The sequence below is a fragment of the Centruroides vittatus genome, unplaced genomic scaffold, assembly GCF_030686945.1.
Source record: "Centruroides vittatus isolate TY-2023 unplaced genomic scaffold, ASM3068694v2 contig_1031, whole genome shotgun sequence".
Lineage (NCBI taxonomy): Eukaryota > Metazoa > Arthropoda > Arachnida > Scorpiones > Buthidae > Centruroides > Centruroides vittatus.
In genome coordinates, this window is record NW_027120669.1 from 363,824 (window position 1) to 388,678 (window position 24,855).

Below are 24,855 nucleotides of genomic sequence, written 5' to 3' on the forward strand. Positions count from 1 at the left end.
TATGTTTTTTCAAAGACAAAAAATTATATACATAAATTTTAGAATTTGCAAAACTATTTATTGATGAGAATTGATCATGTAAATACTTTTTAATATTAATACAGACTTTAGTTTACAAATAAAATGTATGCAAACTTTAGTTATTATTGATTTGCATATCATAAATATCCTTACAAAAATGTATTTTACTATATAATCTAAAAGCAGAATTGTTTCGTTAAATTAGAATTGTCGTCACTTTGCTTGCCGCAACAGCAAGGAACGGGTCGTTACCAACGTCTTGAAGGCTTCTTCGCTGGCAGGTATAGTTGTTTTGTCGGGATGAATCAAAATTGCAATTCTTCTATAAGCACGATTTATTTCTTCTCTAAAAGAAGATTATGGTTATAAAATGTAAATATTTATTGAAAAACTGAATTTAACATTTATACAAAGAAATTAATTAAATTTTTGCACTAGGGTAAATTTTTGTCCATAGAAATATTATGAGTAATATTGGTATAAGCTTTTTCATTAGGATATAATCTTATATTTCTATGGACAAGTTTTTCCAAATAAAAAGTATTAAAAAGGTGCTTTGATTTATTGCCAAGGATACTATACAAAATTTTTAGAGCTTTTCAGATTTGAAATCTTATCATCATAGTGTTTGATTAGTATGTTGAAACTTGGTTTACAGATGTGATTATTATGATTAATGAATACTGTTGATTTGTGGCATTGTGTTTGGGTGTCTGATTTACACAAGAAATTAGAAAATATACTATACATAATATAAGTTTCATCAACTGCTAGAAAGATGTTAATTATAGTAATGAAATTCAGTTTCAACATTACTAATTATCATTGATAAATTTTACAGTATTTTTGACACATACATTTTTCATGTATATTTAACAAAAATTTGTTAGGAATTTCTGTTAAAGAATGTTGACTTACTACTATCAATGATATGACATATTAAAAGAAATCCTAACTTAAGATCAATCTCTATTGGCTCATTGAAACATATTTTTATACTCCACAATTTCTTACTCATAGATCTTGTAAGGGTGAATAAACTAAACAAAATCATTCCTTGTCCTTCCATTTCTCCTCTTATGATGAGTGAGCTACACCATTTGTACCACAACAACAGTTTTTGTAATATACACAAATACACACGAAGTGTCAATATATGTATGAATTAAATATTTTGATTTAAATACTGCCTTTTGGAAAAAGAGAGTGTATATAAGACTAGAGTCCATTTCTGATTTAGAGGGATTCATTACTGGAAGAAACTGTCAGTAGTATTTATAATTACATCAATTGCAATGTTATCGATGACAAAATACATTTCCTACATTTTGTTGTCAATGGCTTGCTTGCAAATTTTAGCTTCTAATGTTACAACTAGTGACATGCTGATACTGACACCGTATTGATAATTTCCTTCGATACTGTTGGTCCGATACCAATAATGGTATCAATACTTTACTTTGGGTATTGGATCTGATTACCTGTCTGTGAAAAATGTAACAACAACAAAGTCTGACTGAAACCAGATTTTTCAGCCCAATCAGAAACCAAACTGGAATTTTACACTATTTTCAGTTAAGTTAAACTTATATATAAAATATTAATGACCAAATAAATGTATTATAGATTCTGGAAATGAAATTTGACATATGTGCTTAGAGTTCTGATTAACTAAATATTTATTTATAAATAGTGAACATTATGCAATACTTTGTTCATTAACTTGGATCAGTTGGCAGTTGGTCTTGGAAGGGAGAGGTCACACTTTTGCAAGCTCCTCAGTTTTTGGTCTTTTTTTTTAGTGGTTCAATGCTGTTTGTTACGAGCGTTTAATGTTTTGAGCTTTAAACAATGGCTGCTAAGTATTTTTAGGCTTAGGGTTCAAGTTGCTATACACGTGTTTTGTAACTTTTTATTCTTTTAGCTGGGTATCACAAGCAATATATTGTTGGACTCCGCTCATGACATTGATTACAGATTTCAAAAATTTAAATGATGCATTAAAGTATTTTTATTTTCACTTGACTTTAAGTAAAAATTTTTCTTTGTCTAGTTATTTTCAATTTGTAAAAAACTTCCCAATTTGACCTCCTGTTTTATATTATTGGATAAGGAACTAGTTAGGAAATAATTTGATATTAGGTTTAAGAAAATCTTTCGAGCCATTTTTATATGTTTTATGGTTGACTGGGTTGGGCTGTAAGTCTAAGTATTTTTTAAATCGGCCATATATATCATTGGACAGTGTTTTTCACACTATTTCCATCACACAGTTTTAGACAATTTTAAAAATTTTACTAATGAGATATTCATGTAAAATCACTGCTTAACCACTCAGCAGTGAGAGACATATATATACGTTGAGGGCAATCATGTGGCAGTGGTGAGGGGCATATATATCCACTAAATTCTTTTGGGGGTATCGCCAAAAACTACCATGAAAAAAAAAATTCACATAAAAAATGAATTATGTAACAATAAAAAAAAACTTTTGTTTACTAGATATAACTGTTTACAAAATCTTTTTCCGAAACAATAATGAGAAAAAACATGTGAAATAATACTTTAAAAATTTCCCAGGTATATTCTCCACTACTTTGGGATAGCACCATACCTGACTATCCCACTGTTGAAAGGTTAAAATGTCTTCAGATGAAACAAAGAATACCCAAAAAGTAGAAGAGGAAGGTGATAAAATAATAGAATACAGAAACAGCATAAAAGAAATAGAGAGATGCAGAAACATCAATAAAGTATTAAAAAAAGAGTGCCCTAGCACGCAACTGTGTGTCTGAGCTGTTTGAAGACTTGTTACCTACCATGAGGAAAGGGATAGAACCTTTCAACTTGAAGAAGAGTTGAAAAAACTTAGGTTAGAATAGTCATGCTTTTAAGAAAGAACTATTGGCAAGTGCCAAATCTGACAGAGGGTGCTCAAAATGGCTGCCAAGACAGGTAAGGAGCTGACAGGAAACGTTGTCTTGTAGAAGGTGAAACCGTTTTGGATGCTGGACACATCGTATTTTGTGGATTAAACTCTAACAACAACACTGAACATAGTTTTATTTATCATAATAGTTATGTTTTTATATTAGAACATGGTGTATACTGCTTAAAACATTTAAACACTTCTCACCCGTTACACGTTAACAGGTGAGAAGTGTTTTAATTCTACACACGATAAGAATTATTATTTAAAAATAAAATAAAAGACTATGTAGTCATGACATAGCGGTAATATTCCCATTCAAGTTTGAAAATTATTCTTTTGAAAATCTGAAGCCGTCCACATAAAAAGAAAAAAAATGTCTAATTTTTTTTTTGTAAATGGACATGCCTGTCGAAAAATTGTTTTTGTATGCAGATCGGAAAGAAAATAGGTGAATTTTCTATCTTCATATACATATGTCGAGATAACTTTCCAGTCAAATTTTTAAAAATATTCTTAATTGAAAATATAAGTTAATTTACGTTTTTTGTTTTCATTTTAGTATTATGCTCGGCTATCACATGTTTACGAAAACCAGACAGCCCCGCTTTGCACGTGCATTCTCCCCGTAATTGAGATGTATTAAAATGACACTATCTGAGATTGCAACACTAAAGCAACAACCTGAACTTTCAGTGTTGTTGTTAGAGTTTAATCCACAAAATATGATGTAGAAGGTGAAGCCGTTTTGGATGCTGGACACAAGACAACATTTCCTGTCGCCGATACAGTCTAGAATTTGACATAAATTCAATGTATTTAATAAATATATAAAAATATGGTCGGTTCCTTACCTGTTTCAGCAGCCATCTTGAGCGCCCTCTGTTGGATTTGGCGCTTGCCAATATGCAGAGATTTAAAAAAAACCAATACACAAGTCGACAGAAACAGATATAATGGTGTTTTCAAAGGAATTGGAAATAAAACCAATGAAAATGGATGAGGAACAATGTCAATTGTTCCGCATCCAACTACTTTAATGTCAATTGTCTTTTTAGACAATTGACATTAAAGTAATAAAGGTAGGCATCAAGGCTATGAGACAAATAAAAAATGGAGTTATACTGAGATGCAGCTCCAAGGAGGGAGCTGCATCTCAGAAATCAGAAATAAATAATTTTAGCAAATTTGAGGCAAAGGCTCCTAGAAAACAAAATACCGATGTCAAAAAGAACTTGATGATATGTAACACACAACTGCAAGACAACAACTTCAATCAACAAAGGCAAGCATGCGCAAAGTGCACTTGGATGCTGCAACTGATGCCATCTTGTTGTAGAAAATTAAAAGACAATGGAGCATAATCTCAATAGTCTGGAATAGCTCAAAGATAAAGGACTTTTACAACTTCAAGTGCTTTCAATATGGACATCTTGGAAATGAATGTAACATCAGGATTCACTCCCCAGACTGCTCAAAAGCTGGTCCCATTTCACAGGAATATGTGTGTGATTTACATGAATTAAAATGCATCAACTGCAAGAAGTATAATAAATCATGCCGAAGAGAGCAAGATAAAGTTAATACCAATCATGGAGCCAGAAATCACACGTGTCCTGTCTTCAAACACCAGTGTGATGTAGCTAAGGCAAGAGTATGCAAATATTAAGAAAAAACTGAATTAACTTTATACAAATTAACTTGGATAGAGGATCTCGTGCTACAGACCACCTGGTAAAATATATCACAGTAAATAATACAGATAAAATCAAGTGCTTTCCCCAGCAATTCAAAATACATACAAAGAATCAATATACAGCCATTGTTGTTTGCAACCCTGAACTATGGGCTACTATAATAGAAGAGCTCAGCAATGAGATAATGACCACAGTTTATTTGGAAATTAATAACTCAAAATTACTAATAAACTCTACCTATTTCTGGCCAAGCGGCAATGTTGACGAGCAGATTCTAAACATAAAATACCTTTTAACAAAAGCAAACTACCCATTACTAATAGGAATAGATTTAAACTGCAGTCTGGTGGAACAGGATTGGAAACAGTCATGGAGTTGTTGTTCTGTATAAATTCAAGAAGTACATCATTATGTTACAAAACACTAAAGGCCCACCCACTTTCTACTGGGAACATAGGACAGAATATTATAGATTGGTCAACACTATTACTAGAAACACTATAAGGACATAGATACATTCCATTTAATCTTCTCATAGAAAAACAACACAGTAATAACCAAAAAAGTATAATATATACAGGGCAAACTGGGATAACTTTGTACTTCATTATTGTAATCCAAGTTAAAGCATTAGAAATAATTTACAATTAGACCTACCCATTAACAAAATAATTGAGGAATACACGAAGAAACTCATACATTGCTGTGATAAAAATATCCCTACATACTCCAAACGTAATCAATCAGTTCCCTGGTGGACTAGCAAACTAACCCTACAGAGAAGATTATTAAATAATGCAAGGTGAAAATACCAATGCTAAAAACAACAAACACAATGAGAAACACTAAGACAACATACACACACTTAAGAAATGAATACCAAAAATTAATCAAATAATCCAAAGCACACTCTTGGAAGGAATTCTGTACTGATGCAGGGAATCAAAACCCATGGGGCAGAGTATATAAATTTCTAAAACATCAAAGCAATATCAACCAGCAAACTGTATTATTAAAAGATAAAAATGGAAACAAATGTATGACTAGCGAGGATGAAACAAAAACAATATTAACTATTTTTACCCCAAGGATGAGCTAAACAGACAATAGCAATCATAGCTTAATCTGTCTCTGCATTAATCAACCATACCCCAAGGAAAATGACTCCGTGTTTCAGATACATGAGATCCAAAATGTAATAAAAGCACTTCAAAACAAAAAGGCATCCAGGCACAATGGAATTTTTTCAGAGATGGTAAAGCATATATTCCAAATAACTCTCGATATTTTGCACAATATCTACAATAGCTGTCTAAAACAAGCTATCTTTCCAAATACCTGGAAAATGTCAATATGCAAATTAATTCCAAAACCTGGTACCCAAATTCTCAATGAACCCAAAAACTACAGGTCGATCAGTCATGGGAAAAATTTTGGAAAAATTACTAATAAACAGAATTAATTACCACCTTCACAAAAATAATATACTTAATAGAAAACAATTTGGTTTTACTCTGCAAAGTATTACTATAGATGCCCCCTCTGCAGTTACCAAAATAATTAAAAATAGTCAAAATAACAAAGATTACTGTTTAATAATATCCCTTCATATCTCTGCCACATTTGATCATGCTCGGATTTCTAAGATAAGAGGGGTTTTTTTTCCAACCTCCATTGATGCATGAAAAAAAAAAAAAAATTGGAAGCATGTGAGACAGGAACAGGGTGCACACCTAGTGAGTAGTATATTCCCCTCACCACTTAACGTTGTTCCAAGCTATTTTAGACATTTGTTACTCTGCAGTAAACACATAAACATGATGCCGCCAATCCAGTCTCCCGCCAACTGTGAAGTATGAGCAGTAATTTGATTTCTACAGACCGAAGGGCTGAGTGGAGGTGAAATTCATCAAAGGATGTGTAATGTGTATGGTGAGAACCTCATGAGCTACAGATGTGTGCGTGAATGGTGCAGGAAATTCAAACAAGGACATGACAATGTTTGTGATGAGGGTGGTCAAGGGAGGAAGTGTGTGATGACCGACAATTTGGTGTACAAAGTGGATCAATTGGTGCAAGAAACGTGTTTGTTCACAATTTCTGAGCTCAGTGAGGAGTTTCCTCAAATCTCAGTGGTATACAGTGTGGACCTTGACTGACAATGTTAAAGGTTGGCTGAATGGCCTGGTGGCAATGTTCTTTGACATGGGTTTACGAAAACTGGTGTCACGATATGACGTCTGCCTGAATCAACAAGACAATTATGTGGAAAAATAGGTAAAGACTGTAACTACCTTCTACAAATAAAGATATTTATTTATTAATAGTAATCAGAACTCTAAGCATATATAGATTCTGGAAATAATAATGACCAAAAATATAATGTATTACATTGAATTTTATGTTTTATACAGTTTAACTTAACTGAATGAATGTAGTGTAAAATTCCATTTTAGTTTCTGATCTGGCTGCAAAATCCAGTTTAATCAGACCTTGCCTGTCTGTGAAAAATGTAATGATACCACATTAAATACCCAAGGGAAAGCACTGGTATCAGTATTGGACCAAAAGTATTGAGTACAAAAAGTACTCAGTATCAAAGGAAAGTATATATGGTATCAGTATCAGCAGTATTGGGATGTCCCTAGATACAGATCTTGCACTGGCTTACGACAAGGCCCTTGGTTCTGATAGGTTCTCTGAATGCTATCAATTAGCTTAACATTAGTAACCATAAATGGTAACATCTGATTAGCTATATCTTTGAACTATGGCATTTTCCCCCAGGATAATGTGGTGAACAAGATAACACTTGAAAATCAATATCATGGCGCCAACTCTCCTGATTTATTGAATATCTATGGAATAATTTGGACCAGCAGTTAAGACGACTGAAACAATAACTACATGCAGAAATTATGAGATAGATTAATCTTTTTGGTTCTGATGTTTTTCCATAAGTCCTTTTAAATCTATCAGGCTCTCATGGCTTCTGTGTTTGCTGCTAGATGTGATATTTTAGATACTAGGTAGGTAGTAATAATTGATATGATACATTATTTCATTTTTAAAACTATTTTTCTAAGATTATTCCCATAAGTCTAGGCATTCATTATAACTTAAAAAATTAGAATTTAATTATTGAATCAAATATATAATCTTCATTCAAAGCTATAATACATTTTAGAATATTTCATTTAATACCTTTATTAACTTTGAAACAGTAGTTTATAATACAAATAAGAAGAATTAACAAAAACGTTAAAAGTGATTTAATTTATATCTATTTATTTACTCACTTAGAAGCACCTTGAATAAGACCTAATCTTTCATAATTATTTTTTGACCACTGTAGTCTATGTATTGCTTCCAGCTGTTCTCTGCTATATCCTAATCTTGATCCATATACCAATGGTTTACCTTCTTTTAAAATATGCAGCATATTATCAATAAAAAACTGTAAATAAAATAGTCAAAAGTTAACTCTTCAAGAATATTTTAAAGATGAAGATAAATAATTCTGAAACATACTTGAAACATTTCAGGAATACCTTCTCCAGTTAGAGCTGATGTTTCAAAGTATGGAAAACCATGATATTCAGCCCAAAGTTGTCCTTCATGCTCATTAATTTCTCTTTTCTTATCACACTATAAATAAATTTTCCACATATACGTGTATATACAGTATTCTTTAAATATCAGTAAATGTCTAAAAGACATACCTTATTACCACACACAATACAGGCAACGTTTTCTCTTTCACAATCTAATATTTGTAATAGTTCTGACAACCAAAAATTAAGAGATTCTAAACTTTTTTGGTTACTTATATCATAAACTAGTAACACTCCATGAATGTTGTTATAAAATTCATTCCTAATCTGAAATTAATATTTGGAAACGTTAGCCAATTATTAAAAAAATCAATTAAAATAATTTTGGGAATGTGATGATTCCATATGATGAGTGGTGATTTTGCTAATCAATTCAGTTAAAATAATACCTCATAAAAAATTGGATTTCCTGCTAAGTCAAATATATTTAACTGAACAGCTTCATTGTTACTGCTAAATAATCTAAAAAAAAGAATTATTCAAAATTAGAATTATGTAACTTATTTATTCTAAAATTTACAGAATTATTTCATATAAATGATTTTACTGCATTATACATAAACAATTTCTAGAATGATTTTAAAAATGTGATTTTTTTTTTTCATTTGAAGGTAAATAAAATTTAATCTTTTGTCCCTGGATATATATTTATGTATCAGTTATTTTAGTACTGGAGTAAACATGCACCAGATGTGTACACTCATGCAATGCTGGAAAGATCTCTTTTATGCTTGGATAGATGTCTAAGTTTATTTATTGTATTCAAATCTTTTTCCTATACTTATTTGATTTTTTTTCTTAATGTATTTATTTACAGAAGTAAGTAGGCTGGGCCCTTGGACCTTTTCCTGGTTATACTACTGTTTTAAATACCAATTAGAGAAAATTTTTATATTTTATATTCATTAAACATCTGAATATTGATTTTGTTAATAAATAAATAAGATTTATATTTGTAGATTAACGTGTAAAATCCAAAGAAAGAAATTAACATCTAGAGAAAAATGAACATTTACTCAGAATCAAAACAAAATTTTAATAAGAAAGAAATATAGACAATATATAGCAAGCAACATAAATATTATATATATCAGTAATTTTACTGGAACCTTTAGCATATGCTCAATTCTTAATCAATCTCTATATAAAACTGAAAAGTATAAAGTTGTACTCTGAAAAGTAGTTTCTTAATATAACTTTTAGTATATATTGAAGTATACAGAATTTGAATTCCATCCAGAATCAAATATAACTACTTTTTTATTGAACTTCATTCAAAAAAAAAAGTTTATTATTTCATCATAACATAATATGAATATTTGAAATCCTAAATATTAGAACAATTAAATAGATTTTATTTAAGCAATATATCTGCCAAAGATTGTGCTTTGGAAACTAATCTTTTCCTTTTTTGCTTTTCCTCAAATATGTTTAATTGAAATGTGAGTTTTGTTATGTTATTACTTTAAAATGACATATAATATTACAAGTATATGTTTAAATTTTAGGAACAACTTACTCTACTTTATGTTTTATATTTTTATAAAAAAGAATACTGCTGGAATCACTTAGTATTTGTGAAACAAAAATTTTTGATTAATACATAATCATCTTTGTTCTCAAAGAGTTAAAGTAATTTGAATAAAAAATGCTTTCCTGCTTAGTTAACCATACCTTTAAACAAATATATTTGGTCACTTGATAAGCTTGCCTCAGGCTTATTGTATGGAAGATATGTTACAATAAGGAAGTCATTTCATGATTCCAGAAGTTAGAGAATACGAGATCATAAAAAGTCTGGAGGTTCCAATCTTTTTAAAATTAAAAAAAATTATATTATACAGTGTACAGTCAAGATCATTTCAAAGCTGACATAGCCTGCTTTTTGAACTTGAGTTTATCGTCATCTTATCAATATGTACTAACCTTAATTTTACTTTTCAGACTTAATTTTTTATTAAATCCAACCAAAAATTCTGAAGAAAATACAGTAGACCCCTCCCATAACACGGGTTCATATAACACAGATTTGTATTCAGGAATATAGTCATTAATTTATCTTTCATGGCTCTACAATCCTCTGGAAACCTTATATTACACAACATTGCTATGATACAAATTAATTTTGTACTTGTGAAGGATAGTTTCAGTTAACAGAAGAAATATGGTGAAATAGTGATGCTATATTTAAAGTATTCTATTTCCTTTTAAATTGTACATCCAGGAAATCCTCATTAGTTTGAAATTCAAGGAACAAAATAATCATGACTTCTAATTATCCAAGATTCACATATATCTGTGGTATGCCAGATGCCACATAACTGATGTAATTTATTAAGCAAACAGAATAAGGCTTCATATACAGAATGCTATTTTCTTTCATTAATAATTAATAACAACAATATAAATGTGAAGATCAACAGCACATGTCCAGTGAGAACTTCATAGGTTGCCAGATAGGTTTTATAAAAAGTAAAGCAGAATTCCTCAAAATGTAGCCCAAAAAGTGACCCAAAAAGTAGTAAGTCACCCAAATGTAGTAACCTAGAGTCCTACAAATATTTCAATCTGCTACTTATAACCCAATCCCAAAAAACAGCCATATTTTATGAGATAAGAGAAAAAAATTGTCCATTGATAAGATGACACCCAAAAAAATATGTTATTATAAAAGCAAAGCCATATTGACCAGATTAGAGTTGTTATTGGCAATAGCGTGCAATGACATTTGATGATAGGGAAGCTGTGCCAGTCCTGGATAGAATCATTGGAAGAATTATATGATATTTTGGTTTGTAGTATCCATGAGCTAAACTGCGTGAGGTTGGTGCTCTTTAAAGCACATATAATCTGGCTGCTTTACACAATTCAGATATTTTCACCATGGAAGCTGTCCCATATTCAACAATACAGCACTTCCATTGAAAATATGAATTTATATTCAAATATACAATAGCAATCTTATCAGTGTTTTTAACATGTAGTATAGAAATTTGTAATAAAATACATAATGCATTTATATTTTGATCTAAGTGAACCAGTTAACATACACATATCACAGTTTAAACAGAATTTTCACTTCAAATTTTGAAATAGCCATATTTCAAACTAACCAAATTCCTTAACACATAAATTTCTATATCCTTGGCTAAGACAAAAATACAGTTAAAAACTAACAGAACTTCAAACTATCTAAGTTCAAATTAACAAGGATTTCCTGTAATCTCATCTACATTTTATTGTGTGGCATTATTGTTTTTTCATACATAAAGAAAAATATTATTTTTTGATTTTATTTTTGGTTTAAAAAATAATGATTAACCTTTACTTATAAAAAAAATTATTAATTTGGATAAAAATTATAATGCATTTCATTTATCTACCTGTTTGCTCCATAATCAACTCCAATTGTTGGTATATACTTGCTGACAAATCTCTTTTCACAAAGTCTTTTGATAATACAAGTCTAAAAAATAAAATTTGAATTTTTTAAAACTGATAACAATCTCTTTATAAATAAATATGATTTTTAATTAACAAAATTCAGTCTAATAAAAATCAGTATTTAAGATAAGTAATAATCTATTTTATAATAAATATGTGTTGGCTTACTAATCTATTATTATGAGATCTATCAGAATGATTAGCTTGATAGGTATTACATCTTTAAGACATAATACACATAAATATGGTTAAAACATCTTGATATCAATTTCTTTCTCTCTCAGCCAATAATATCACCCAAACAATGAAGGAAATTAGTAGCATAACTATTACTATTACAGACTGGCAATATCAATAGGTAGACTGCTGACTCAGTGATTCTACAATTCATGAATGACATTGACACGAGAATATGACAACAGTATTTCAAATTCAATTGAATTCTATATCACACAGTCTTCTACAACTCTATTGGGTCTCCTTGGTGTGGCGATAGCTTTGGTCGTAATTCCAAAGGCCGCCACCAGGTGGAACACTGAACCCAACAAAAACTGGCAGCCTAACCTTCGACTTTTCTCGGTTTGTGAACTTTACTCTGGGTGTGGACCTCGCTGCGTACACGCGTGTTTTTCGTGCTATGTCCGACTTGTACTGTACAATCGCACCATAAACTGTATATGTAATAAATTTAAGTTTTTTTGTATGTAGTCTTGCTTTGTATTTCGTAAGTAATTAAGTACAAGCAGTGCTACAAACTGGTGACCCGAACGTGATTTATGATTTATGGTGCCCACTATCCGAAGAAGGACTCTACTGTACGACATGAAAACTCAATCCATTCGCATCGAACATAAACGTCGGACATTCATCTTTTTTGGAACTGTGTAATCGTTCACCTAGACCTTCAAAAAGTGTAACCACGGATATTTTTCATCGACGGTCAACGGTTCAACGAAAAGGTATTACCATCCTTCTTTGTTCTTGCGCCAAGTGCCTTTACATGCCATCTTTCTTTGTCCTCTCGCCACGTGCTGAACTGCGCACACAGCATTTACAGATAACCCCCTTCACACTGCTACAACTACGCTAAAATCATGGCTGAGGCAGAAAATAATGACGATCACCGTCATATAGCACGCGTCGCGATCAGACCTCCACCTTTTTGGAAGAGCAACCCCAGCTTATGGTTCGCACAGTTAGAAGCGCAATTTTCCATTTCCAACATAACCGCCGACGACACGAAATTTAAACACGTCGTTGCGGCGGTAGAGCCGGAAATCTTAAATTCGGTGCATGATCTAATCCTCAACCCGCCCGAGCAGAATAAATTCGCCACTCTAAAAGCTCGCCTTATCGACATCTACGCTGAGAGCGAGTCCTCAAAAATCAGAACGCTTCTTCAAGGGTTAGAATTGGGAGATCAACGTCCATCCTTCCTCTTAACACGGATGCGCGACTTGGCCGGTAACCATTTCAGTGAAGATCTCTTGAAATCTCTCTGGCTGTCGAGGTTACCTCACAATATTCAGGCCATTTTAGCTGCATCAAACGAGAAACTCCAACAATTAGCCGCCATGGCCGACAAAATAATGGAATTAGTCTCCCCCGCACACATCCAAACTGTAGAACATGACTCTGTCGCCATTTCCACCCTGGAGAACCAAGTTGCGGAATTAGCCAAACAGGTCAAGAACCTCTCCATGTCCATCAACAACCCGCGCCGCTCCTTTAGACGCTCCAAATACCCTTCTAACAACACGAGGCACCGCAGCAAATCACGTCATAATCAACGGCAAAGCACCTCTGAAAACGGCATGTGTTACTATCACGCTACCTTTGGGGCGCAGGCAAAAAAATGCAAAGCCCCTTGCTCCTTTCTACCGGCGGAAAACTGACTGGGCGGGCACTTACGGCCAGAAGTCGCAACCGCCACATCGACCGAATCACCATGGCCGACCCTACTACGAAATATAAATTCCTAATAGATACAGGCGCCGACATCTCAGTGATTCCAAAAAGTCCCAACACATATTTAAGCAAACCCGAGAAGCTAGTCCTCTTTGCTGCAAACGGGACACCTATTCCAACTTATGGCACAAAGCTATTAACACTAAATTTTAATTTAAAGCGGAGTTTTTCATGGCCATTTGTAATCGCTGACGTGACCCAACCCATCATAGGAATCGATTTTTTAACTAAATTCAACCTACTGGTGGATGTCAAAAACAATCGACTAATCGATGGAGTCACGCGACTTGAGTCTCCTGGCTGCTGACAGAACCGCCCCACAACTGTCACTAACATCACCACCATGACTAATGACTCTCCCTACCACCGCATTTTGGCCAAGTTCACTACTATTACAAATCCGTCAATAACTCCCGAAACCAAAAAAACGCCAACCACTTTCCATCACATCGAGACCAAAGGACCACCTGTCTTCTCGAAACCCAGACGGTTACCACCAGATACGCTCCGAGCAGCACATGAAGAATTCCAATTCTTAATGTCTCAAGGCATCATCAGGCCATCCAAAAGCCCCTGGGCCAGCCCATTACACATGGTTAAAAAGGCAAATGGCCAGTGGCGACCATGCGGTGACTACCGCCGTCTCAATGCTATAACCGTTCCCGATCGCTACCCTGTTCCTCATATACAGGACTGTACTCAACTCCTTGAAGGCAAAATCATTTTTTCCACACTGGATCTAACCCGTGCCTATCATCAAATACCAGTCTTCCCCGAGAACATTCCAAAAACTGCCATAACAACCCCGTTCAGCTTGTTCGAATACGTCTATATGCCTTTCGGCCTACGAAACGCTGGCCAAACGTTCCAGCAATACATCCACCAGGTCCTACTTGGCCTCGACTTCTGCATCCCCTATTTCGACGATATATTGGTCGCATCCAAGGACGCAGATGAACACAAGGACCATCTCCGCCAAACGTTCCTCCGCTTGCAAGACCACGGCCTAAAATTAAACCCATCCAAGTGCGTCCTCGGAAAATCTGTAGTTCCATTTCTCGGCTGCATGATCACATCATCAGGAGTAAAGCCTTTGCCATCAAAAACCAAGGCCATCAACGATTTTCCTCAACCTAAAACTGTCGCTGAGCTTCGTCGCTTCCTAGCCATGCTCAACTTTTATAGACATTTTTTGCCAAATGCAGCTCAAACTCAAGCCCCACTACTCGAATTTCTCAAGGATTCCAAGAAAAATGATAAACGCATCATCTGCTGGAACGAATCTGCTCTAAACTCCTTCAGTAAAAGTAAAGCAGATCTTACAAATGCAACGACTCTTGCATACTATTCGTCACACGACAATCTCTCCTTAATGGTAGATGCATCTAACGTCGCCATCGGCGCTGTACTCCAATCACACACTGCTGAAGGAACTCGTCCACTAGCCTTCTTTTCATGGAAGTTAACGCCTACCGAAATAAAATACAGCACATACGACAGGGAGCTGCTAGCTATATACTCCGCGATCAAACACTTCCGCCATACCATCGAAGGTTGAAACTTCGTCATCTTTACAGACCATCATCCTCTCACCTTTGCGTTTTGCCAAAAACCAGAAACTTGCTCCCCACGTCAGCTGCGACATCTCGATTACATTGCGCAGTTCAGCACCAACATCAGGCACGTCACTGGCGCGAACAACATTGTGGCAGACACCCTTTCTCGGATCAACGAGATTCGACTTCCTGTGACAGACTTTACCGCCATAGCGGAAGCTCAAGCAAACGACGATGAACTAACTGCACTCCTCACGGACGATAAAACATCACTCACACTACAGCCACTTCGAATCAGCCCATCACTACAACTATATTGTGACGTAAAGGACAGCAAGGTTCGCCCATATATACCTCTCCAATTTCGCCGTCAAATCTTTTCTTCCATGCACAATTTGGCCCATCCAGGAATTCGTGCCACGAGACGTCTAGTCCAAGATCGTTTTGTGTGGCCTTCGATGCAGAAGGACATCGCCAGCTGGACCCGTTCCTGCGTAAACTGCCAACGGTCCAAAGTGAATCGGCACACCAACAGTCCTCTTCAGAGATTCGACCTTCCATCCAATCGGTTTTCACATGTGCATCTTGACCTCGTCGGACCACTTCCACCTTCAGATGGATATACCTACCTACTCACCTGCGTAGATAGATTCACGAGGTGGCCGGAAGCTATTCCCCTCCACGACATCTCTGCTGAAACAGTCGCTCGCACCTTCATCTCTCACTGGATCTCCAGATTCGGCGTTCCCTCCATCATCACCACCGATCAAGGCCGACAATTTCAATCTCATCTGTTTGCTTCACTGACAACTATGTTGGGTATCCAACACATACGCACAACACCATACCACCCATCAGCAAACGGTTTAGTTGAACGATTCCATCGTTCCCTAAAACAGGCTCTCAGATGCCACCAACAACATTGGACAGAATCTCTTCCAATCGTCCTCCTCGGCCTCCAATCAGCGTTAAAAGACGACATCAATGGTACTTATGCTGAGATGGTGTACGGCACAACCCTTCGTCTCCTGGCAGAGTTCTTTCATCCTTTGCAGGAACCGTCAGCAGATCCATCATCTTTCCTCCATCGCCTACGGTCCACAATGCAGTCGCTTACACTGACTCCAACATCTGCACACGTGAAACCTTCACACTTCGTTCATCCAGCACTCGACACCTGCTCCCACGTTTTTGTGCGGAGAGAAAGTCATAGAACTTCCCTGACCCCCCTTACGACGGCCCCTTCCCAGTTACCACGCAGACACCTAAGCATTTCATGATTCTAGTCAACGGAAAAACGACAACAGTTAACATCGACCGACTGAAGCCAGCGTTTTTAGACAGCGAGAACGTCAGTACATCGCCTAACTCGTGCAGGACAACACGTCCAGACTCCCCACAGCGACCAACGATAAACGCTCCGAGTGACTCTGCGCCTACCAACACGACGACGACAACACGATCTGGAAGACGAATCAGATTCAACCCCCGATACCTTTAACTTCGTACCTACGGTACTGGGGGGGGAGTACTGTGGCGATAGCTTTGGTCGTAATTCCAAAGGCCGCCACCAGGTGGAACACTGAACCCAACAAAAACTGGCAGCCTAACCTTCGACTTTTCTCAGTTTGTGAACTTTACTCTGGGTGTGGACCTTGCTGCGTACACGCGTGTTTTTTATGCTATGTCCGACTTGTACTGTACAATCGCGCCATAAACCGTATATGTAATAAATTTAAGTTTTTTTGTATGTAGTCTTGCTTTGTATTTCGTAAGTAATTAAGTACAAGCAGTGCTACACTTGGCATTTCATTGTTCTATATTTCAGCAAAGTGCCTGCCATCTTTGAAATCTACCTTGACAGTTAATCATTTTGGGCATAGCTTAAATGATATATACAGTTTGAATATCATTTGATATATACAGCTTGAACATCAAATGATATAGCTTCATGATATTAAAGCTATATATATCTTGAATCATTATTGGAAGGAAATGAGCCAGGATAACAGGCACTATATCCAGATAAGTCAGGAATGTCAATGTTGAAGCATCCTCCAAGAGTATATGCTAATTAGCACTAATTCCATTTCTACTGACTTGTGAGCCCATTTGACACTGAATTGATTTCCTTGGATAATTCCTTACTTCATATCTTGGTAATTCCACTTCCAATCTCAACAGGGACGATAATAAAGGTTTAGAATGTACGAGCAAATATAAACTAATTTATTATGACCAGGAATTAAATACTTTGAACAAAGAAATTGCTACTAATAGGGAATGGACAATCACATACAGACATAACCCATCCATATACAGTTATTAAGAAACAGCTAAGACTCCATTAACACCTACAACACACTAGGGGTATATAATATACCAGTGAGAGACGATAGATTTCACAGAGATCTATTGTATCATACAATGGTTCAACCAAGAAGTCCCTTAAAAAACAGCTGGTGGAGCATAAATATGATATACGCAACAAAAAGCAGACTAACACCCTAGCAATATATGCTTCTGAAACAAAAGTGAAAGCTAAATTACAGCAAGCCAGTCTCATTAGACATACACTCTTCACACCAATCAAATCAAAATTTTAGAAGCTCTGGAAATTTTTAAAGCTAAACTGAAGGGGGAATGTATCAATTTTAAGGAGGAAATGAACATCTCACATGCTTGGCAGTCCTTTTTTGATGATCCCAACATTAATAAGCAATAAAAAAAAATCAATTAATTCACTTATGATTTATAACAAATATATTCATTAATTTTTATTTCAATTTTTAATGTTAATGTTAACATCTAGTTGTGATTTTTATACTTGTTCTAATCTTAAACTATTACAGCAGTTTTATAAATTTAAATTTGATCTTTTGCATTCTAATTCTATGAACATTTTGACCTGAAGCAGATCCTATTCAGATTGAAAACATTTGTCATAGTGTCTTTATATTAAATTATATTTGCCAGTATATTTTGAAGGTTTTGTTGGTGTTATTTACTAGTGTACAACCAGCTTTCAGAAAGTTTAGAATAATAAATGGATCACAAATGCCATGCATGGTGTATCTAAGTCACTATGCTATTACTGAAGCCATTGGCCATCAGATCAGTTGCTGAAGTAGATTTCCTTGTCAAAAATGCCATAATCAAGTGAGGATCATCAAAAGTTGGTTGGCAAGAAAGAATAGCCTCTAAAGTGATCCAAGGAATAAAATTTACCAACCTTATGTAGGACTTTCATGTAAGTGAAAAATCTGTTACTAATGTTTTTGGTCTACACCTAACAGGTCCTTCAGATAGATTTTTCCAAAATTGAATCTTTCTTTATGCTTTGTTACTAGAAGATTAATTTAATAGAGTGGTCCAAAGATTCTTCTGCATCTTCAGCACAGTATATAGACAGATTACTGCTTACCAACTTCAGATGAACAGTTGTACTAAAATACTTGATAAACACCAAAATATAATGGATCAGAATGTTAAATAGTTACATAGCACCTGCTGTCAACTTAGTAGCATCTCTAGCTCCAGACATTTTAGAAATTTGACTCTTGTCTCTTTATATGTGGCTGAAGGAGACTCAGAATCTGGCCCAAATACATTTTGATGGCTTAATAATTTGACATAAGACATCATGATATTTGCCATCACTGAGTTCTTTACAAATCAATTTAGAATTAGTTTATACTTTGATAACCAAGACTCTCCAAGAATCTTGTGTTGATTTGGTCAATATAGTGTACCTTGTCAATAGTTTGGTATTACTTACAAACAAAGCTGAAGCCATCTCTCCTGCCAGAAGGCACTAAGCATCTAAATTTCCTGAAAGGTGTTAGATAGATGACCAGCACGACTCCATTGTTAAAGAATAAGTATGATATACAGGGGCAAGCCATAGTAATTTCAGGTGGAAAGCATATATTTTAAGTTAAATTAAAAATATGATTAAAAATTGCAGCCCAGCATTGTGACGATGTCACAATAAATACTGTATTTTATGGACTATAAGACGCACTTTTTTCTTCGAAAAATTGCCTCCAAAATTCAGGTGCGTCTTATAGGTTTTTTTTCTTTAAATTGTTTAAAAATTAAGGTGCGTCTTATAGTCCATAGCGTCTTATAGTCTGTAAAATACGGTAATTGCTTGTTTATGTTTTGTTTATGTTAAAGTTCTACATACAAGATGTTTTTTTGCTCTTTTCAAATATTTTTTAAATACTTAATTTGTTCTGAATTCTTTTGTATTATTATAATGTTGCTCTCAATTTATTGTAATTTGTTTAATAAATTTTACAAACACTGTTCATCTTTTACTTTGTGATGATAAAATGGAATTTAAAAATTATCATCATTATTGAAATCATTTTTACATTATTGAAAACATTGAAAACAAAATTAGTTTTAAAACTCTTTTGTTTTGTTTTAATTTATAACTAATATAAATTTATTGAAAATCTTAATAAAAAAATTACATAGCTATTACAAGGGTGGTTTTTTTTCATCTTCCAATGGTCCATAAAACAAAGACAAGTGTAAATAACAAATAAATTTCTTACCAAAAGTTAGGTACAAACATGGTTGCTTTTTGACATAATCACCATGAAGACTGAGGGATTTGTCATATCTGTGGATGAGCTTTTCCATCCAAGGGCATCGCCAGGGGGGCAGAGGGGCAGCTGCCCTCCCCTAGAAATTCGAAAAACTTATTTAAATGCTAAGTTTTAATTAAAATAATCTTCTTAGGCTTCTTGTGAGTTAAAAAAAATGTTTTAATTAAGATATTTTTTTCGGTACATAGTAATAATTAAAACTTTATGAATCGTTTTTATTTTACCTACATACAATTCATATCCTTTATCAATTTACATCATCTTGCCCCCTGGCCCATTGGCTGGCGTAGTCCTTGTTTCCATCCCCTCTTCATAGAATGTTGCTGCCAGTGAATTGAGATGGCCTTAACGACATTGTTTTGAAGATATTGTTGATTATCCGATGGATCGAAGTCCACGGATGTAATAAGGATGTATATTAAGGACTCAAGTAATGACCAATTACACGTGCACGAATTTGGCGAAACAACAGTAATTTATTCTAACAGTACAATAACCGCGAGATGCTTCCTAACCCTCAAGTTTACACGATACACGACTTAAAACTAACGAAATTTACAATACTCTATATACATATATACATACACATTCTCCTTCTATACAATAATTGCATATATTAGCCTTCGACGAATCACGGTATTATGTTAAGTGAATGCAACACGATCTCGAGTTCCAAGCGTTCCTTTTCTTTACGTCAATTCTCAAAACTAATAGTTCTGTCCGATACCTGAACGTAATTTACGTCACCAGAAGTACGTCCCTCGTTGATACTCCTCAATTACACTACGATGGAAACGGATTGTGCTTCCCGACTGAAAGTGGTCGCCCTTTCTAGACTCCTGTTCTCCCGGTCTAACTCCGACGTCCTTGCTGACCTTTCCTCGACGACCTTCCTCGACGAATCCAAAAACAGCCAAAAAGAGTCCTCAATCGTGAGAGTTCCTCAATTTATACTTCCCACTCTCCGGAAGTCCGCTTCACTTATTGTCCCACTCTGAACCAATCAGAAAGCTTTTCACGTATCCTAAGGTGACATCATAAGAAAATTCCACGCGACACGGTACAAACCAAGAAAACCCGATACATACAAAAAAGGAAACCGAGAAATTAAATTAATAATAATAATAATAACAATAATACATAGTTGCGTAGCACTACAATATCAAACCTCTGCCCTCCTAGCCACATTTTCAGTTCAGGAAAGAGGTGGAAATCTGAACTACCTTTAAACACCCAGCATATAGCCCCGATTTAGCATCAAGCAATTTCCACCACTTTCCTGAACTGAAAACGTGGCGAGGAGGACAGAGGTTCAAGACTAATGACATCTTCAAAACAACGTTAGGGCCCATCTCAATTCACTGGTGGCAACATTCTATGAAGAGGAGATTTCAAAGCTTGTCCATAGATATGACAAATGCCTCAATCTTCACGGTGATTATGTTGAAAAGTAACCATGTTTGTACCTAACTTTTGGTAATAAATTCATTTTGTTATTTACACTTGTCTTTTTTTTTTTTTTATGGACAATCAGAGGTTGAAAAAACTGCCTACATATATATACAATTCCTCATTTAATAAAAGAATTCTTTTTAATTTTTAATAATAATCAAACTGATAAGAATGGACTGAATACTTTAAAATTACTATGTATTTTTTTCCTCAAAAAATTGTTTACGAACTTAAGCAATTATCAATAACGACTAAAGTTCTTTTCATATAAATATAAAAAGTTTTGTTTGCTTCTTGTATAAAACACAAATATACAGCAGCTATCTTATATTCTTCTTCAGTTCTTTAATTCATATACTTTTTCCATGACAGTAATGTTTCAATCAGGGCACTTTTATTGAATCTCAGGAACCACTTAGAAAAAATATGACAAGAAGATGCAAAAATAAATTTTATTTATTATCTAGACATAGTTGCAAGACAAAAACATAGGTGAATTCCATAATGTATAGTTGGATAGTTCATCCAGAAATACAAACAGCAGATACAGCATAAACACAAATGTATCAAATTAACAAGAGCTTGTATATTGCAGCAGCTAGCATTGCATATGTCAATACATTATACTGGAGATGCTTTACTAGTAACTTTTTAGCAAGTGTAACTGTGGATGTTCACATCTGTCAGCCTTTATTCTCCCATACTGATATCACTAAATGAGAGATCATCTCCAAACGAAAGACTGTAATTCATTCAGGAAAATATCCAGAGACCTCAAAATTCCATTGTCAATTATACAGACCTTCATTGAAAGATAAGATCAGATGCAGAGCTTGCTACCTAACAAGAGCTCCAGTTGTCCAAAGTGTACAGCTGCAAGAGAAGATAGACTTCTGTGCTGACTAGTCCTATCTACGTACTGTACAGGTGTAATGATGAAAGCTCTAACATTGTAGCAGGAAACCAAAAGCTTACAACACCATCTGTAGGACATCAAATGACTGTTGACAAGTTGCATTTTGCATGGGTTTCTCTTTTCCTGCAAAAGTAAACTGAAACTGTTCATAATGAAACAACAAAAGAAGAATATTAACTGTTGGACCAGCTAAATTGGACTCCTAGTAATATTAGATTTTTGTGGTCAGATGAATCCCTTTTTCCCATAGTATGGAAATGTTGAATGAAGATTGCTACAACAATGCTCCTTTAATAAATAAATAAAAATGAATTTAATTAGGAAAAGACTTTTGGAAATTTACTAGTGTTTTTACCTTTTACTTTGGGGTACTTTTTTCCTTTACCCCCCCTTTGGGTGTACAAATGCCAGAAAAAACTCCAGATGAACATTTTTCAAACATTGTACATGAGGATAAGCAGCAGAGTTGCCTAATAGTAGCATGACTTTTTCTTCAGTTCTGTATTCCAACTCATAAGCCATTTCAGAAAAATATTGGAAGTCATCCATGCATTTTTGTTGGCATAATATTTAACTGGTAAATAGTCCATTCTAAGACTTGTAAAGCACCAAAGTTTAGTATGCTTTTCAATTACTATCAACTTCTGTTTATCACTTCTGACCTATTAAAGCAGCACAATATGGTAATGTGATCCACTGCTTTTTTTGAACCTGACAGTACTTCATGTTTAAAAATTCAGGGACCCATTGGGGTGGCATAATAAAACAATAACTGTTTCATCTGTATTGTAGATTTGATCAGAACTAAATATGTTTCTGAATTGCTGAAAGAAATATCAACAGAGCAATTTTCAATCACTGCTGTCGATATATAAATTTCTATTAAAATTATTCTCTGCCACATTTTAAACTGCAATTACAGCTTCTGGACTCCTAGTGGCTTGATTTGTAACTTTATGAATTTTTTTATTTGAAAAGTTAAAAATTTAATTCAACTTAGTTGATTTCCACTGTTTGGCACTCATAGTGTCAGCACTAGAGTTTCTCATTTCCCAGTCCTTTGCTTGTCCCAAGATTTCGAGAAAAAAGTGATCTGTTTCCCAGAATATAATTAATTATTTTAAGATATAAAATAAATCTTGAAATTGATGATATAATTATTTTTCATTTATTAAATGAAAAATAATGCAGGTTGCAGGATGTATTAAATTACTTAATTTAATACATCCTGCAACCTGCAAAATAACAGTAATGTGTGTAAAATGTGTATTAAAAATTACCTTTGAATTACTTAAAAATTTTCACAAATAAAAAAAGTTTATTAAAGTTTGTTGGAAAATGTTTATCAAAAAAAAAAAATGCCTTTGAATTGAGGTCAAAAATTTAAAGAAAAAAAACCAATGAACTTAGATCAAACTTCTAACTTAAAAGGTAATTTTCATTTTTTTAAATAAAACATAATACAAAGTATTATTGTAAATTTTTATAATAAGATTTTAAAAAGCAAAGACTGATAATACTGTCATCATTCAATCTGCTTCTTATTTCAGTAATGAAAAGTTTCGCTACCTAGAATGCCCTTTCCGATTCAATTGATGCGGGTGGAATCGTCTTTAATCCACTTAACAGAAGATGAATGCTACGTGGTTTTTCACCCGTAACCTGGAAGATTTCTAGTTCATTTTCGAGATGCGTTGCAGTACTTCTTTTGCAGTCTATTATTCCTAATTTGTTTACCTCGACCACTTTAATAGCAGCATCGAGCTTACAACCCTATAATTCGGCAGTTGGTTTGGCTTTAATAATCAGGTTTATGAAGAAAAACTTTATACTTGTTTGTATCCTTTCCCAATTTCACAATCTGGCATGATGCAGTTATTAAAGCTACTTGGCATGGTTAGAAATATGTAAATCTTTAAATATCATCTTAATAACTGGATAATACTTATATAAAAGATAAATTTAGATGTGTTGACGACAATATTGAAAAATATAATTGTAATTATTCTTACACTAAAACAAGAAGTTTTATGATAAAAAAAAAATATATATATATTAAATAAAAACGTTTAATAATTACCTTTCCAACTTCCGAATTCCCCAGTGTAATAATTTGAATTCTTTTAATTGGTTTAATGTTAAAATCCATAAAAAAACGACTTAATAATTCGATTAAATACAATACAGACCTATGCATTCCCAAACATAAACAAACCAGCCATTATTCGTAAAGCGACATCTAACGAGAAAATTTTTTAATGCAGACGATCCATTCTTACATTCTTCAAGGTTGCCAAGTAATAGAAATGAAATAAAATTAATTTTGATATTTTGGAAGTGTTCTATCAAATTTTTTATATTTATAAAATTAAATCTCAAAGTATTAAAACAATTAATACTATATTTTCATCAACAGGACGTTAAATGTATAAAAATAACCTATAAAACGCGTTATATGAGCGCTCCTAGTTCGTCATCCGAATGAAAATTGATTTCGTGCATTGAATTAAGATTATTTCAAATTAAGATGGTTAATTCATTCGTTCATAATTTATTAACTGCTAATAGTTAATGATTATTAATAAATTCTCCGATTATTCTAAGAAAATATAAACTAATTTCTCATTAGATATGGGAAA

At 34.0% G+C, this 24,855-nt stretch overlaps 1 protein-coding gene across 1 annotated transcript; it reads right to left on the bottom strand.

Annotated features, from left to right (window-relative positions):
- Window positions 1-36: 36 nt before the first annotated feature.
- LOC136990739 (dnaJ homolog subfamily C member 27-like) lies at window positions 37-24,444 on the bottom strand. The gene is made up of 7 exons (XM_067289170.1): window positions 24,297-24,444; window positions 11,645-11,727; window positions 8,651-8,723; window positions 8,370-8,528; window positions 8,179-8,295; window positions 7,947-8,104; window positions 37-367 (listed from the first exon to the last, which is right to left on the bottom strand). Exons 1-7 carry the CDS (start codon window positions 24,411-24,413, stop codon window positions 235-237), a joined length of 840 nt encoding a protein of 279 aa, XP_067145271.1. The 5' UTR covers window positions 24,414-24,444; the 3' UTR covers window positions 37-234.
- Window positions 24,445-24,855: the final 411 nt, after the last annotated feature.